Source organism: Gopherus flavomarginatus, chromosome 14 (genome assembly GCF_025201925.1).
Source record: "Gopherus flavomarginatus isolate rGopFla2 chromosome 14, rGopFla2.mat.asm, whole genome shotgun sequence".
Classification (NCBI taxonomy): Eukaryota; Metazoa; Chordata; order Testudines; family Testudinidae; genus Gopherus; species Gopherus flavomarginatus.
Window position 1 is genome coordinate 25,134,397 of NC_066630.1, and position 17,547 is coordinate 25,151,943.

The 17,547-nt window shown below is 41.4% G+C and overlaps 1 protein-coding gene across 3 annotated transcripts in view; it reads left to right on the top strand.

Annotated features, from left to right (window-relative positions):
• Positions 1-17,547, top strand: part of LOC127034347 (borealin-2-like) — a 189,665-nt gene that overhangs the window by 1,140 nt on the left and 170,978 nt on the right. For 2 of the 3 annotated variants that reach the window (XR_007769357.1, XM_050923106.1), the window contains exons 2-9: positions 1,175-1,303; positions 2,290-2,339; positions 2,776-2,836; positions 4,819-4,886; positions 5,779-5,849; positions 7,530-7,625; positions 8,905-9,034; positions 11,607-11,693. Coding sequence is in view for 2 of the 3 variants with exons in the window: in XM_050923106.1 (XP_050779063.1) it covers positions 1,175-1,303; positions 2,290-2,339; positions 2,776-2,836; positions 4,819-4,886; positions 5,779-5,849; positions 7,530-7,625; positions 8,905-9,034; positions 11,607-11,693 (692 nt within the window). In the remaining variant the exon portion in view is untranslated. Of the gene's footprint in view, positions 1-1,174; positions 1,304-2,289; positions 2,340-2,775; positions 2,837-4,818; positions 4,887-5,778; positions 5,850-7,529; positions 7,626-8,904; positions 9,035-11,606; positions 11,694-12,636; positions 13,045-17,547 lie in introns of those variants that run through there. The other variant, XM_050923105.1, reaches the window with a different exon arrangement.

Genomic DNA, 17,547 nt, shown 5'->3' on the forward strand with positions numbered 1-17,547 from the left:
TGGGGCACAGAACTACCCTGTACAACTCCTGTTGGGATGATTATTGTCTGCAGAACTAATAAATACATGTATTTACATTTGATTTCTAACTACATAATCATGTCTTTTTAAAAAAAAAAAACTGCATGTGACATCAGTCCTGATATGTAAGCTTCCTATTGACATTGTCAGAGGCAACAAGCTGACTTATTATCGTCTAAGGATTTCTAATGAAATTAGTTGAGCTAGACTTCTTGGAACTATTACATTAAAAATCAACAGAGGCCTTGTAATATTTACTGACCATCTGCACTGAAACCAATGGGAAATGGCTACTGAAGTGTACATTTGATCAGATCAGTCTGGCAATTCAAGCAGCTTGCAATACAACAATAAAGAAATACAGCTTTGGCAAATGCACAACTTACTAAACGTTAATTTCTGATATTGTAAACTGTCAAGGCACCAAAGGACTAACCACCATTAGTCTTCAAAAGAGGCCAAACCATTAGTTTAAGTTGCTGAACAGCCCATAGATTTGTTCAGCACCTTTGAAAAATCAACCCTTGGACTTCTTCTCCTAGGTATGACACTACAAGTTGGTTTGCTAACTCATATGCAGGCAATGATAGCTTTATCATCCCTCTTTAAATAAAGAAATACACTTTATTTACCTGTTAAACTTAACTTTATGCAGTCTCTTTCCTTCCTTCCACTTAATGGCTAATTTTTCTCTCTGGGAGTGTGTGTGTGTAAAGCACTGGACTGGGATTTAGAAGATCTGGCTTCAGTTTGTCTTTGTAACCATGGACAAGCTGGATAATCTCATCTATCTGTAAAATGGGATGGTATTTCTGTATTTTCCAGGGGTGTCCTGACGCTTAATTAATAATGATGAGATGCTTGACTATTAAGGTGATGAGGGCACATAAGTACCTAAATAAGGATAATGCTCGTTTTAAAATGTTGACTTGTTTACCAGTTGAAAACAGCCAGATTCTAGGAACATGTGGCATTCGATAACTTAAAATCTACTTTGAATTAAGCTGAACTTCTAGTCAAACTGATTGACCCCTGTAAATACATGATCTTAATTATTTGACTGGAACAAAGGCACTATCCAACAGGCAAACTATTAATGAACTTGGAAATGTATTGTACACTTAGCAACAGTTTGGTTTTGTTTTATTTGAAGCCAAAGAGAATCTTCAAGAAATGAAGAAAGAAATTGATTCACTTTTGCAAACAGCTGAGAAAACATTTAGAGTGGAGTTACTGAAGATGCCAGTTGCTGTCAGAAAAATGAAAAGAAAAGACTTGCTTAGTAAGTGTGTGGTTTTCAAGCTGTAAAACTCTCTTATAGGGCTTGAAATTGTACAAGTTACATACCACTCCAGTCAAGGTCAATTTCTTGTATCAGCTGTGCACCACAACTTTCTTCCCAGCTGCATAACTTGTTCTCTTCCAGGCTCTCTCCTTCATCTAGAACAAGGGTGGGCAAACTACAACCCGGGGGCCGCATCCGGCCCTCCAGAGGATTAAATCCGGCCCTTGAGCTCCCACTGGCCAGCGGGATCCAGGGCTTGCCCCACTCTGGCACTCCAGCCGGGGAGTGCGGACGGGCGCTTGCCCCACTCAGTGCAGCTCCCGGAAGCAACAGCATGTCCCCCCTCTGACTCCTACACACAGGGACAGCCAGAGGTCTCCACATGTGCCCCTGCCCCAAGCGCTGGTCCCACAGCTCCCATTGGCCAGGGACTGCAGCCAATGGGAGCTGCGGGGGCAATGCCTGTGGACAGGGCAGCGTGCAGAGTCACCTGGCCCACGCCTCTGTGTAGGAAGCGGAGGGGGCACTGGGAGCTGCCTGAGGTATGTGCTGACAAGAGCCTGCACCCCTAACCCCATCTCGTGCCCCAACTGCCTCCCCCAGCCCTGATCCCCCCTCCGATTCTCCAAACCCCTCTGTCCCAGGCTGGAGCAACCTCCTGCACCCCAACCCTTCAGCTCCATCCCAGAGCCCGCACCCCAGCTGGAGCCCTCCTTCCCCTCCCCCACCACAACCTCCTGCCCCATCCCAGAGCCCCTTCTCACACTGAACTCCTCATTTTTGGCCCCACACCAGAGCCTGCACCCCCAACCCCCAATTTTGTGAGCATTCATGGGTTGCCATACAACTTCCATATCCAGATGTGGCCCTCAGGCCAAAAAGTTTGCCCATCTCTGATCTAGAAGCACATGGACCACAGTTAAGCAAATAGTAGAGACTGTAAACAGGATATGTGTTTGTTTTTTTTCTCTCTTGTGTAACAGACCTGCAAGGAGGAGAGGAAGCTGCTGTTGTAGCTGCCGCTGTTGTAGCAGTAAGTCTTTGTAAATTGTAGCAGAACTTTAAATATGGAAAATCTGACAGCATAAAGGAACTTTAAAAAGAACATTTTTTACTATTAGCTTAACTTAAGAAAAAAAATGCCAAACAAAAATATGTGGCAGGAGACAATCGCCTATAATAATGTGAAACTACTGCACATTGTCTCTGACCCTCTTAGGGTAACTTACAGATATTGTTGCCACAACTTCAAGTTTAGTTATTCACTCCCATCCTGTCTTGTGCATGTGACTGAAAATGGATTTGCTAATCATCATCTTTACTTCATGCTGGAAACTGTCTCTGAAAACACCTTGTATCACTTTACCTTATGAACTTAGTCACCCTCTCCCTTAGGCTAACATAAATGTGTCTTGGAGAAAATTACTGATTGTACAGATCTCACTTGGTTCTTTAAATATATCTTGTAGAATGACTGCTCTGTAGAGGACATTCCAAATACCAGGCTGGTGAGGAATTGCAGCAAAAGAGGTGAATGATTTCATGGCATGGACTTCCAGTATCTGATCTATTACTATTATTATTAATGGTATGAATTTAGTGACTGTAAAATAAGTGTTGTTGTTAAGACTCCCTTTGGTACTCTGAGTATATAATTTATTACAGTAAAGCCTACATAATAACAGCCATACTAGGTCAGACCAAAAGTCCATCTAGCCCAGTATCCTTTCTTTCGACAATGACCAAAGCCAGGGGCTTCAGAGGGAATGAACAGAACAGGTAGTCATGAAGTGATACACCCCCTGTTGCCCATTCCCAGCTTTTGGCATACAGAGGCTGAGGACACCATCCGTGCCCATCCTGGCTAATAGTCATTGATGGACCTATCCTCCATGAATTTATCTAGTTCTTTTTTGAACCCTGTTAGCCTTGGCTTTAACAACATCCTCTGGCAAAGAGTTCCACAGGTTGTGCGTTGTGTGAGGAAATACTTCTGTTTGTTTTTAAACCTGCTGCCCATTAATTTCATTTGATGACCCCTAGTTCTTGTGTTTGAGGAGTAAATAACCCTCCCTTATTTACTTTTTCCACACCAGTCATGATTTTATAGACCTCTATCATATTTTTCCCCCTCTCTCCCTTAGTCATCTCTTTTCCAGGCTGAAAAGTTCCAGTCTTATTAAAAGTCCCAACAGATATTTGGGAGTGCAGGAAGCAGGAGGCAGAGTGGTGCAGTATTGTGTTGGGCACTCTATATATCTGAATGAAGGGTGGAAGGGAACACAGAGGTGAAGTGAGTTTCCCAAGGTCCCAAAAGTCAGTAGCAGAGCTGAGAGCAGAATGCAAGTCTCCTGGGGAGTCCCATTCCAGTCACCTATCTAATGGATCCATAGGTGCTGACTACGTGGGTGCTCCAGCCCTGGAGCACCCATGGGGGAAAAATTGGTGGGTGCTTTGCACCCACTGGCAGCCAAGCTTCCCGCCCCCATTCACATTGCTGCCGCCTCCTACCCTGAGCGCACCGCTTCCCCGCTTCTCCTCCCAGCACTTGCTGTTTTGTGGTGTAAGAAGCTCTGGGAGGGAGGGGGAAGGAGCGGGAACACAATGTGTTCAGGAAGAGGTGGGGCTGGGATTTAGGGAGTGGGTGGAGTTGAGGTGGGGACTTTGGGGAAGGGGTTGGAACGGGGGTGGGGCAGGGACGGAGTCTGGGCAGGGCCGGGTCGAGCACCCACCAGTGCCAGCAGAAGCCGGTGCCTATGGATGGACCACTCTGTCTGTAAAAGAATAAGTGATCACTCTGTATCTAACCTATCAGTCCTCATCCTCAAAGGAAACCTACACACTTAAAAGATGAGTTTGAGAGTTTACATTCATAACCTTATTAAGACCATGATTTTTAGTGTCTAGCAAAGACACTGGATTTATGGCTTATTACAACAATCTATATCCCAATAACCCCCTTTTGTCCTCTGACTGTAAGGGTGTTAATGCACCACTTCACTTTGAATGGTCCCTTAGAATATGTACTAACTACTTATGCTAAACTGTCTGTCTGTCTGACTTTGTATTTAGCTGTGACGCACTCTTAGTACCTTTCTCAGACCTGAGCTCTGTGTAGCTTGAAACCTTGTCTCACCAACCGAAGTTGGTCCACCTCATTTCTTTAATCTCAGAACAGGTGCAGTGGAAACAGTGCACCTCTGTCACAGTGGTCTGAACCTACTCTGGAGGGGGTCACTTCTAAGGGTGAGAGAGTGGCTTGGTATCCTTGGCATCCCAGATATGTCAGTGAGGGTGGAGATCCATATATAGTAGTTTTGATGTTGGCACACTTGCAATCCACCTAAGCATTGAACTGAGTGCCAAATGGCCATCAAATGGTGGAATCAATTGCTATTTGTCTACTAACAGTCAATGTAGAAGTAAATGGACTCATTGTTGTGCCCGTCACTGGAGCTTTTAATATTCCATGTATTTCTAATCCACTTTGAATTTTTTTTATTTTTTTGTAGTTAAAGTAACTACAATTGTTGAATATAAAGACGACGAGACTGTGCCTGCCAGGAAAGCATCTCAAAAGGTATGTGTTCAAGGAAAATAACCAGGACTAGATCTGTCCTGAAACCTGAGGCTACCTCAGTTGGTCCCTGGTCAGTTACCTGCTTGTTATCGTAAACTAAACTATTTATTTTAAAAAAAAGTATGAACTATTCTTAATTCAGAATTAGCTGTGCTCCAATATGCTTATTTTAGTGAATTAATTTTAATATAAAATCCTATTGTGAATTAGTTTTGTAGTCAACAGATAATGAATGAATTAAATGTACAACAATCATTTGCTGTAAATTCAGCACTATTTTTAAGTCTCCTCCTGAAATTGAGTAACTCTGTGGTAAGGGTCCATCCTGCTGAATCATTAGAGGATAGGGTGGGACTTTAAAGTCCCTAACTTGATTTTTCTGTTTGTTTTGAATCCCATCTTGTGTTCAGTAGATAGCTCCCCATATTTGTATGGGTTGTTTTCAGAGACCAACAGTGATAAAAAGCATTGCATCTGCATCAACTTATCCAGTCTTAACTCTGTCTTACAACTCAGTGACTTGACTTTACTCAATGACTTGCAAGTTTCAACTGGGCATTATGACATGGGTCTTCTCCCCCACATCCAGCAAAAAGACTTGATCTAGTGGTACAAGCATGTGTGTAGATGTGCCAAAATGGCTCTTTCAAAAAAAGTGTTATGTAGAGTACTGACCTGTCAGAACAAGTAAGACCGTGAACAGTTCTATATGATGAAGCCATAGCATAGGAATGTCACATGCCTCAGTTTACTCATCTGTAAAGTGGGTATATTTCCCTATTCAACAAGGGTTTTAGGAGATTTAAGTCTTCATCTGAAAGTCTCAGTCCTATTACATTTAATGTCATTTATTCTAACAATGCTTTATTTTATTTATTTATTTTATTTTAAGGTGTCTAAAACAAAATCACTGGTTTCTTTAGCTTCTGGCACACATCTCAAAGAAAACCATTCTCTTTCGAGGTAAGACCATGATCTAGAGTAATTTTTGTAATTTATTTGGACTGAGTGGCTTTTCAAAGAAATTGCCTTGATTTTTAATTCTGCTACGAAGAAAGCATTTAATTAACATTACAGAAGCTGGATCATATTTTATGTGATTTACTGTACTGAAGTTAATTTTAATCAGATGACTTTTGTCACCCCGCCCCTCCTGGGGTGGCTGCTAAAGGGATATAGTGCAATCCATTTGAATGTATATATTTGAATGTATACCCTTGTCCATCCAATTGTGTGTGTAATATAAAAATCTAGTTAATCTTTAATTGCAGACAATGTTTAATGGAGGAAAGTAGCCTTTAGGTAACCTAACATGCTTCCGTTAACAAGAATAACAAACTATATTGTAATACTTCTGCTAATTTTAACATCTGAAAGGGATTTGCATGAATATCCGTAGTGGAATATCTATTTGAGTTACTTATAGCAAAGATGATCCGAAGTCTACTCTTCTTTGTTTTGCGAGTCAGAGGATCTGATGTCTCCAGTCAAATAGGCATATAAATCTGTGCAATTATGTATTGCACCTGTTCACTTTTTAAGAATCTGAACATATCTACTAGTTCAACATAAAACTTCTATCCTCTTTTTAAAGTGTACTCTAAATGTTGAATCAACTCATACTGTACATGAGAAGAAAACTAGAAAGCCTTAAGTAGGTTTAAAGTATCAGAGAGGTAGCTGTGTTAGTCTGGATCTGTAAAAGCAGCAAAGAATCCTGTGGCACCTTATAGACTAACAGACGTTTTGGAGCATGAGCTTTCGTGGGTGAATACCCACTTCCTCAGATGCATGTAGTGGAAATTTCCAGGGGCAGGTATATATATATATAACATTATCTCTAGCTTGCTTGCTAGCATATATATACCTGCCCCTGCCCCTGTATTCACCCACGAAAGCTCATGCTCCAAAACGTCTGTTAGTCTATAAGGTGCCACAGGATTCTTTGCTGCTTAAGTAGGTTTAGTTATTCAGACTCCTAACGTAGGATTACAGATCATCTTCAAATCCACAAAACAGTCAGCTCCTCGAGTAGGCAAAAGCTGTTGATCAGTCTCTGGTGCATGGCATTTCCCTAATGTTGAGTAGCATTTTGCTCACACCAGGTCCTGAAGCTAACTCTCTCTCAATTCTGTGTGTGGAGAGGGCTTCAATCCCTACATCTAAAACAATCTTTATGGGCCTGTTAGGATCCAAAACTGGAAGTGGCTGTTCTCTGGCTCTGGTTCAGATGTGGCCTCTCAAGAATTCTTGTGAGAACTGATCCTAGGAAAACTCCCTCCACTTTTGATTAAAACTGCCAGGAGACTGAATAGGAACCTTTGCTTAACTGTGTCCAGATCACTGTGCTCTCTCAGCCAGTTTCTAATACAAATAATCCTATATTGCTTCAGCCCCCTCTACTTGCATAGACTAGATTCTGATGGGTGATATCTTGCTGTGTAAAGGACTTCACCTTTGCTGTGCCTCCCCAACCCACCTCTTTTTTTTAAAGCAACACTAACTAGATAACTACAGAGTACTGTAACATTGTCTAACTTACCAGTCTTCTGCTTAGGGAATTTAAAATATCTGCTTCATAACTGGAATTCTCTAGACTAAAAGTACTGTACTGTGTAAAAGCAAATTCTGTTTTTCTGGCAGATCTGCATGCTCTACTCCAAATGTGAGGCATTTTAAGGCTCTTACATCTGATCGCACAGCTGCAAACTATAAATCTGCTCCACGTGTTTCTAGAAGGTAGGCCTTTCAGGTCATAGCACAACTGATCTCATTTCTTTTTAAATTCTTACTACCATACATATCTGCCTACCAAATAAGGAATGCTCCTTTGAACAAGACAAGGTGAAGATCTTTGTAAATACAGTGTCTGCCACTGTAGGATTTTAGGAAAGGAAGGTGGCTTCTACCTCTAAAAGAGTTCCTATTTGTGGACGAGGGTGGGGGAAGAGACTGAAGTGAATACAATTTGTACTTGTGCTGAAATTCTGGAGGTACTGGCTATGTTTTCATCATTAAAGTTACCTTCTGAAGCTGGCTTAATGGGGCACAAACTACTAGCTTTCTCACATGTTGACTACAGTTTACAGAAACATAACAGTTCAGAAACAAGTTTTCAGCACCTCTAATTTAGCTGAAATAATTCACTCTTGGTTGAAAGTACTTGCAACATTTAGTATAAATTCATACAAATACTTCTAATCAGTTAAACTATACATTGTAGCTGGAAAGGTTCTTAAAACTGGTAATTCTGAACTTACTTCTGGCAGAAACAACGTGCTGAATGAAGTGAAATGCTTTACAGTAAAACAGCCAAAATCAGCCCTAATGCCACAAAGTGGTTCACAGCATTACCCTGGCCTGCTATTATGCCATTGTGTCAAGCGTCTGTCTCTTTCAGGTTAAACATTATACTTGCTCTCAAATATTGGAGCCTGCCTTTGACTACAATACAAAATAATGTTAAATACAAGGGAAATATAGGAATTCCATGTCAGGCCTGTCATCCACCTTCTCCAGTTTCCTGCCTCTGAAGGTAGCCAACATCAGATGCTTCAGAGGAAGGTGCAAGAAACCCTGCAGTACTCCAGTCCTGGATAATCTGTTGCTAATGAGTCTTTTCCTACTCCCTAATAATTAGACTTGCTTAAAAACTGATGCTTTAGGGTGAGTGTTAGTGTTCACTGTGATAACTGGAGACGGTTCTTCTCCATGTAAATGTCCAATCCCAACTGAAGATTGATCATTGGCTTAGAATTTCTCAGTTGTATTGCACCCTGCCAGACTGGCAAAATATTACCTGGTGGTGCCAATAAACACTACTACCTTTAAGATGTTTGGGTTTTCTTTAGTGTTTGTTCTACAAGCCATTTAGAACTAAGTAGAAAATGAGGACCCATTAAGTGCACCCATTACGAAGCTGGCTGTTACTGAATCACATTGGCTCTAATGGCTCTCTGTAGGACATGAAAATGCAATTTATTAGAAGTGAAACTCTGTTCTTCTGTTCCACTTCTAGACTACCACAAATGGCTGTCTCAAGAACTGTACCTATGAGAGAGAAAGTCCAAGCCATGTCACTAAGAAGTAACTCGGTGCCTCGGGAAAAAGCTGTTCCATTTGTTAATATACCTCTGGCTGATGGAAAGGTAGTAAACGTTAACTTTTCAGTTTCACTTGCTTTATATGAATCTGTCCTGGCAAATATATGAAAAAGGGGTATCTGGAAAATGGTTTTTTCCTGTCTTTGCCAGCAGTAGCAGTTGCTACAGTTAAGTGAGCAGCTTGTAAACAAAATGGCCACTTTCTGAAGTGAACATTTCTATTAACTTTCCATATTATAACAACATAAAAATGGCCATACTGGTTCTGACCAAAGGTCCATCTAGCCCAATATCCTGTCTTCTGCCAGTGGCCAATGCCAGGTGCCCCAGAGGGAAAGAATGGAATAGGTAATCATCAAGTGATCCATCCACTGTCGCCTGTTCCCAGCTTCTGGCAAACATAGGTTAGGGACACCACCCCTTCCCATCCTGGCTAATAGACGTTGATGGACCTATCCTCCATGAATTTATCTAGTTCTTTTTTTTAACTCCGTTATAGTCTTGGCCTTCACAACATCCTCTGGCAAAGAGTTCCATAGGTTGACTGTGCACTGTGTGAAGAAATATTTCCTTTTGTTTTGTTTTTAAACCTGCTGCTATTAATTTAATTTGGTGACCCCTAGTTCTTGTATTAGGAGAAGGCGTAAATAGCACCTCCTTATTTACTTTCTCCATACCAGTCATGATTTTATAGACCTCTAGACCTCTATCATACTCCCCCTTAGACATCTTTTTTTTAATCCAAGCTGAAAAGTCCCAATCTTATTAATCACTCCTCATATGGCAGCAGTTCCATACCCCTAATCATTTTTGTTGCCCTTCTCTGAACATTTTCCAATTCATCTTTTTTGAGATGAGATGACCACATCCGCATGCAGTATTCAAGATATAGGCGTTGCATGGATTTATAGAAAGGCAATATATTTTCTGTCTTATTAGATATGTTTCTTAATGATTCCCCAAATTGTGTTTGCTTTTTTGACTGCTGCTGCACATTGAGTGTATGTTTTCAGAGAATTATCCACAATGACTCTAATATCTTTCTTGAGTGGTAACAGCTAAATATTGTATTAGTATCAGTTTAGTAAATGACTTAAAATCTTGTCCGAACACTTGGACATATGATGAAGGTTTCTAGGTATCATACCAATGACTATACTGACCAGGCCTAGTGAGGTGAAATAAGAATTTGATGTACAGTAACTCCTCACTTAACGTTATAGTTATGTTCCTGAAAAATGCGACTTAAAGCAAAACAATCTTAAGTGAATCCAGTTTCCCCATAAGAATTAATTTAAATGAAGGGGTTAGGTTTCAGGGAATTTTTACACACACACACGTTTTAAACAATTTATTAGTGGTACACAGTGATGATGATGATTGTGCAGCTTGGTTGAGGTGGAGGAGTCAGAGGGTGGGATATTTTCCAGGGAACACCTTCCTGCTAAATGATGAACTAGCAATTTGCTTAGCCTTCAAGGGTTAACTCTCACAGGCTACAAGGCAGCAAGAATGGAGGGAGAGGAGAGAGCATTGCAGACAGACACACCCTCTGTGTGGGGCGGGGGAAAGGGATGTGCATTTCCCCTTTAAGTACACTGCCTTGTTAATTAGATCAGCTTGCTGAGACTGCAGCTGCTGCTGCCAGCAAGCTCCCTCTGTCCTGAGTCCTGTCATGTGTTCCCCCTGCTCTATGGAAGATGGGGTAAGTGGGATGCAGGAGCAGGGGAGAGGAGGACACACTGACATTACCCCCCCCTCCTCCTCTCCCCGGCACAGCAAGCAAGCAGGAGTCTTGAGGAGCAGCTCCAAGGCAGAGGGCAGGAGCAGCACATGGCAGTGTGGGGAGGGATAGCTGCAATTGCTAGCCTGCTGGGAGCTGCTGCACAGGGAACTATGGGGAGCGAGGAGCTGATGGGGGGGGGGGTGCTGCCTGTCCACCCTGGTTTCAAGCCCCCACCAGCTCGCTGCAATGGGCTGCTCTTTCTGCAAGCAGTGGACAAAGCAGGTGGCAGCCAAATGATGTTAGGAGGGAGCATTGCACAACTTTAAACAAGCACGTTCCCTAATTGATCAGCAACATAACAACGAAACAGTGTTAACCGGGATGACTTTAAGTGAGGAGTTACTGTATTTCTCCTATGCTCTCACTAGGCCGTACAGTCTAAAATAACAGAACACTTGGGCTAAAGAAAGTCTGTGAATAACTTGTTTCAGTCTGCACTACTGCTGGCTTTGAAAGATGGGATTCTGGCTGTGAAAGTTGCTGGATCTTGGTTAGCTAACAAGACTCACACCTCACCGTGCCCTGGGTGTGCCGAGAACTCTTATTTCTTGAATTATTTCCACTTAGATTTGGCTCCTTGATCAGCAGCAACCCTAGTTTAATGGGCCATTATCTTGTGTTCAGAATGTCAGTCATAACTAGAGCCAGTGATAAATTAGAAGGAGACCTGTGCAGACTAGCACTTTTTGGGCAGAATGTTTTGTGAGCCAATAAAGCTGTTAAACATATGCCTCAACTCAACTTCAGTGCATGGTTGTAAGAAAAACTGATATGGTGAGTCACATGAAACATGCTGAATATCTCAATTAATCACTTTGTGATTATGCTCAGACTCTCTGTTCTGCTGGTGAAGACCTCCATAACATCAATGTCGAGTTGCTTAATGATGACACAGTTCAGCATATTCATAATCTAGTGGTAAGTTTACAGAACCAGTAATTTGTAAATAGTCTTGAGATTGCACAGAAGTCCTGGCACTTAATCTTCAAGTCATCTATGCAAGGAGCAAACTATTTCTAGTAAGGAAGAAATGTTGCTTCAACTTTGACTTACTTGAAGCAACATTTTTCCTTTACTAGGAAGAGACAGCCTTTGTATAGGTCTATTTTATTGAGTCCTGTCACTGGTATTGCTTCTAAAGAAAGGGTAGAAGTCTTCCTTCTCCTCCTGTCTGCCAGCCATGTGAGGAAACACTGCTTTTCTCACTAATATCAGTGTCTCAATCTGCAAATCAAAACAGACAGTGAAGTTTCACATAATGTATATTGATGGAGGGGATTGTACCTCACTCTCTGAATAAGAACTATAGGGGTCCCATCAAATTTGTAGTAAGCTTGGGCAATAACTCCTCCCCCTACATTATAAAGGTGTGCTTATATACCTGTCTCCAGGAGAGAGATTGTACTCTGCTGCTAAACATCACTACTAATTTTATGCCAGCTAGTGGCCCTCCTTCAAGAGGTTATTGTAATGGGGACTGTTAAGACCTTGCTAATATGTAATATTAGAAATACAGTTGAAATATCCATAGTTATAAGTGGGTAATGAGTATCGTGTGGAAAAGTGATCCACCCTTATAGGTGGTGGGACTTTAAGGTATATGAATTATAACAGACTGAAGATTTGACAGCTACAGTATGGCATTCCTCTGTCTCTATTGCAAGCACAGGGTGGGGAGGTGTCTCTAAAGCTAAATAGCGGGCAGCAGCTAGATTGTTCTGCCCTCTCTGCTAATCTGTACGTTATCCTACTACTCTACTGCTGAAGACTTGCTCCTCAATTTAGCTGTCTTGCAGAGTTTAAACAACTCTAGTTTTAATGCCAATAAAGTTGGTCTAAAATGGCTTTCTTTCCCCCCTAGAGCCAGTTGACTGTTTTATGTGGAAAAGCAACAGTTAAACCAAGTTAATGGAGTCTACGTGCATATGTTGTGTTTTCTCAGTTGTGTATTATATAAATATTCTGTGCAATTACTACTTGTCTGTTTTAAATGTTTACATAGAACTTAATATCTTTTTAAATAAAGTTTTATACTGCATATTTAACTTTCTATGTATAGAAAGACTTAATGATCATATTGCTGTAAAATGTATGTGTCTTTACAAGCTCAAAGCCACGTTACCAGTTGCTTCCTTAACTGAAAGATAAGACTGCTTCCTATTCATGTTAGTTTAATGAAGGGACAACTCTGTATCCTTTCCAGATTGCTCATCTCTATTTTTGATCACGTGTGCTTAGTAAATTATACATTGGAATACACAGTAAAATAGCTTCTGATGTAACAGATGTATTTCCCATCCTTCTGAAGTTGTGCAGCATTAGTGCTAAGCACCAATTCAGGATGATGCAAGGTGATATAAACTCATTCTTTTAGAGCTGCTTAGACCAATCTATGTGAAAGTCTCATTTGTAACTTGTATACTGGGATGGATGTGGAGGATGTAATGTAAATTAAAGAAGGGTAGAAGTCACTCCAAACTCTCTTGTTAGGCTGTCTTGGTATTTCTCTAGTCTAGCCCATACTCACATGACTAAGACCAGGCTACACTCAGAGTAAAACCGTAAGTTAAATGAAAGGCATTCAGGCTCAAATGTATCAGATCAGTTTCTCACTAGGCATCCCTAAATTAATTTTTGCAGCTGTGTACTATGTTGACACAAGCTGCCAGTACTTTATCTTGTAACAGTTATGGGGTGAATGAATCAAGAATTAGATTACAATCAACAAGATGTCATCAACCACTTCAGGTTTCCCTCTTTATCCAAAGAATAGTTGTCCCTAGCCATCTTGATTACAAGAAGCCTCCATGTTGGAGGAAGCTCTTCAGGTTCACAGGGTTGTTTCTTAATGATTTTTCTGACATCAAGCTATTGGATAACGAGGAGGGCGATAGTGTAAAACTAGCACTGGATAGTTTACTATTTTTTTTACTCTTGAACTGCTAATCTTCTGAACAGTTACTTTGACAATTTATATTTGTTAAAACCTTCCACTTCAGTTGACTTTCAGCCAAATTTTTTTTGCATAGTAGATGGTCCCTCCCATTCACGTTTAGAGCATAACTCACAGAAGCATGTTCTACTAGCTAAACTTTTGTATTGCTTCTCACAACAACCTAAGCTGCTCAGCTGAGCTTGGGTGCAAAGATGAACTGGGTCTCAACACAAACCCCTGTGTTGTAATAACAGAGGAACTGCAGCCTTTACAGTCTAATGAGAAGTCTAGTAGCTCACTTACACTTCCCTTTGCTTTTAGCAAGGGTCCTATAAGGGCATTTGACTCTGGTTTCCCTTAAATGTACATTTATTATTCTGTATGTTTCCTAGAATAATTCCTTCACTGGAAATAGGCATAGGTTTTAGTATGGTGAAAGGCAAAGCTGTGCTGCTGGAGTAACTTTTTAAAACTAGGGGACTTTCCTAGTACTTTGCCTCTGTACAGATCTAGTGCTGCTCATGGCAATCTCTGTCCTTTAGTAGTAGAGGATTAGGAGTGGAAAGGCTGAGCTAACTTCTCTGTAACTTCAGTACCCCTTCTTATGATCCTTTATCTCTGTTAAGAGCATAGGACATTTTGTCACCTTACCTCTTACTGCAGCTTTTGACACTTCTGCATCACTAGTGACCCTTTCCCACTAGAATCTTTAAGAGGCATCTTCCTTGTCTGTCATAAATAGGGTGACCAGACAGCAAATGTGAAAAATTGGGACAGCAGGTGGGGGGTAATAGGAGCCTCTATAAGACCTAAAAATCAGAACTGTCTCTATAAAAATGGGACATCTAGTTACCCTAGTCATAAAACTATGTACATAACAGCTTTCCCTTCTAGTTATGTGTTCTAGTTAACAAAACTAGATAATCTTACACTGCAGAAAATAGCAATGCAGCCTCTCAAACATTAACAAAAGAGAATGTTAGGTGAGGAAGTTAATGAATATAAAAATTTGTGTTCTCTCTGTTAGGTTGGGTGTGATTACCATGGCATTAGGAGGAAGAATTGGTTAATTTATTATCAGGGTTTATGTTCTCCTACTGAGTCTCAGTAAAATTTGCAAGAGCTTCAACCTTGGCCATATAGTTCCTAGAGTTAGTGTTGACAGACTGTGTTTATTATTTCACCCTTTAAGGGGTAGTTTTCTCACACCTTTTGTATTTCCACTCTGAGGGCTTTTCTACATAGGGAGATTTTCCTGATTAACCCTGTAGATGGACACTCTGTTAGTCTGGGAATAAATGAGGAACAAGTCCAGGTGCAGACAAGACCCAAGGTAAAAGTGGGGGAAGTCAGAATTTGGTACTTGTGATCTGTCAAAACAATCCTACAGCTATTGCCTGCCCCATTCAATACTAGTACAAACCAACTGTCCATTTCCTGGTTTGCAAGACCCTCCACAGGATAATCCAAGCCATGTCAATAATGCCATCTCCACCACCTCAACAAGAAGCGCATAACTGTCCAGAGATGATTGTATGAAATTGGGTTGCAGCTTTCTCTGTAGCTGTTGTACAGCTGTGGAAGTTCTGAAGATATTACCCCACATCTTGCCATTACTTTCAGAAATACAAGACCTCCTTTTTCTTAAGTTATCTATTCCAGCAATTGCAGCTATATTATGTGGTCGTGGTAGGGGGAAGAGGAAGATGGATTAGAAAAAATCCTTATGCTCACAGAGGGATGGGAAAGGAGTTACAGAGAGGAGCTAAACAGCTCAATTTTGATCAGCCTTAGTAACCTCCTAGATGCTCAAATACCTGCAGTAACATACAGTGTACATGAGTAAAGTAAAATAACTAGACCACCTTTCCCACAATATTCCTGAAAAGGTTTTTTTTAGGGTTGAAAGAAGCTTTTAATCCCTCTGTAGGTGGTAGCAACACACTAAACCCTAGTCTGCACTAGGAACTTACATCAGTACAGTTTTCTCTCAGGAGAGTGAAAAAGTCACAGGACTGAGACACACACTATACTGCTGTTAACTTCCTAATGCAGACACTAGGGCAGCAGAATTCTTCTGTTGGCATAAATACTGTCTTGTGGGGAGGTGGATTACCTATCTTTATGGGAGAAGCCCTTGGGTTGATAGCCCTTCAGTGTAGACATTAAAGTGCAGCTGCAGCATTTTTAAGTGTAGACATACACTTGTCGTCTAGGCTTCCTGAGGGTGTTTGTGGGAAGATAAAGATGAATAACTTGGCATGAAGGGTGAGTAGGCACTCAAAGTTAACACACAGTCTATGCTGTTTAATTGTAGTGGACCCAAATAAGTAATTCAGAAGAACTAAATTGTTGTGAAGTGACATTATCAAGCTTGTTAGGATAATTTATCCTACAACACTTAGTGCTTGTTTTCAACCTGTTTCTTTTGCAAGTCATTACCTAAAACCCTATAACCAAAATGCTGTACAGCTGTTGCTAGGGAAGTATATGTTTACATGTTTAAACTTGATGTACTCAAACAAGCCTAAGCAAGTATTTTGAGCTTAAACATTGATCTGAGAGACTCTGTACAGGGAGAGAGTCATGTGCAGGTCAGTTCACTCTAAAAAAAATAGACTGCTCATTTAAATATAAGTACTATTATTTCTGCCTACCTCAGCAACCAGAGCTGATCAATACCATTTTCAGTGCATGGGTGGGAATCTAGGCTCTTAAATAACAATTGTGTTTATTTCCCTATGCTGAGTACTTGTAAATATGCTGCATTATCATGGTTCTGCTGAGTAAGCATAACATCACTATCTTGAATCAAGCAGCAAAAGCATCTACATCGGGGTCCTCAAACTTCATTGCACCCCAACCCCCCTTCGTGGAGCTTGAGCCCTGGGTGGGAGAGAAGAGGGACCCCATCTAGAGTCCCGCTGTCCTGGGTGGAAGGAGAAGGGGCCACAGGCCAAGTCCTGCCCCCCTGGGTGAGGTTGCAACCTAAGCCCCATTGCCCCAGGTCAGGGTGAAGCTTGGGCTGCAGCTTCAGCCCTGGGTCCTAGCAAGTCTAATGCTGGCTCTGGTGACCCTATTAAAATAGGGTCATGACCGACAGTGAGAACCACTGATCTACATTTTTAGAATCAGGGAGATGAGTATTACAACTCATTATAAATATCTTGATGGATATACAAGAATTCAGTTTGTCCTGTCCTAGTTCTCTAATCACTCCTTCAGTATGTACTTTGAGGGTTCCTCTTCATCCTTCCTCTAATGGTCTTGGGGGAGGCATTTCTACACCTTGCTGCTGCTATTTATCCCTTCTCTTCTCCCTTTGCCTCAACCTCCCACCCCACCATCAACATCTGCCCCTGACTCTCACAGATATTATAGAGCAAGCAGCAATGGAGGAATAGCTCAGTGGTTTGAGCATTGGCCTGCTAAACCCAGGGTTGTGAGTTCAATCCTTGACGGGGCCCACTTAGGGATCTGGGGCAAAAATCAGTACTTGGTCCTGCTAGTGAAGGCAGGGGGCTGGACTCAATGACCTTTCAAGGTCCCTTCCAGTTTTAGGAGATGGGTATATCTCCTATTATTATTTATTTAATAACAATGGGAATATTGGTTGCACTGAGGTCTGACTTAGTCAGCAAACAGCACCAACAAGCTTTTTAATGTCTAAAGGCACATTCCACCACCGTTCTGCACTTGCTCAGCCTATAGTTGAACTGTTCCTTATGAGTGTGCAGGCTGCCTGTGTATGGCTTCATGAGCCATGGGAGCAAGGGGTAGGCTGGGTCTCCAAGGATAGCATTTCAACATCCCCAACAGTAATTTTTTGGTCCGGGA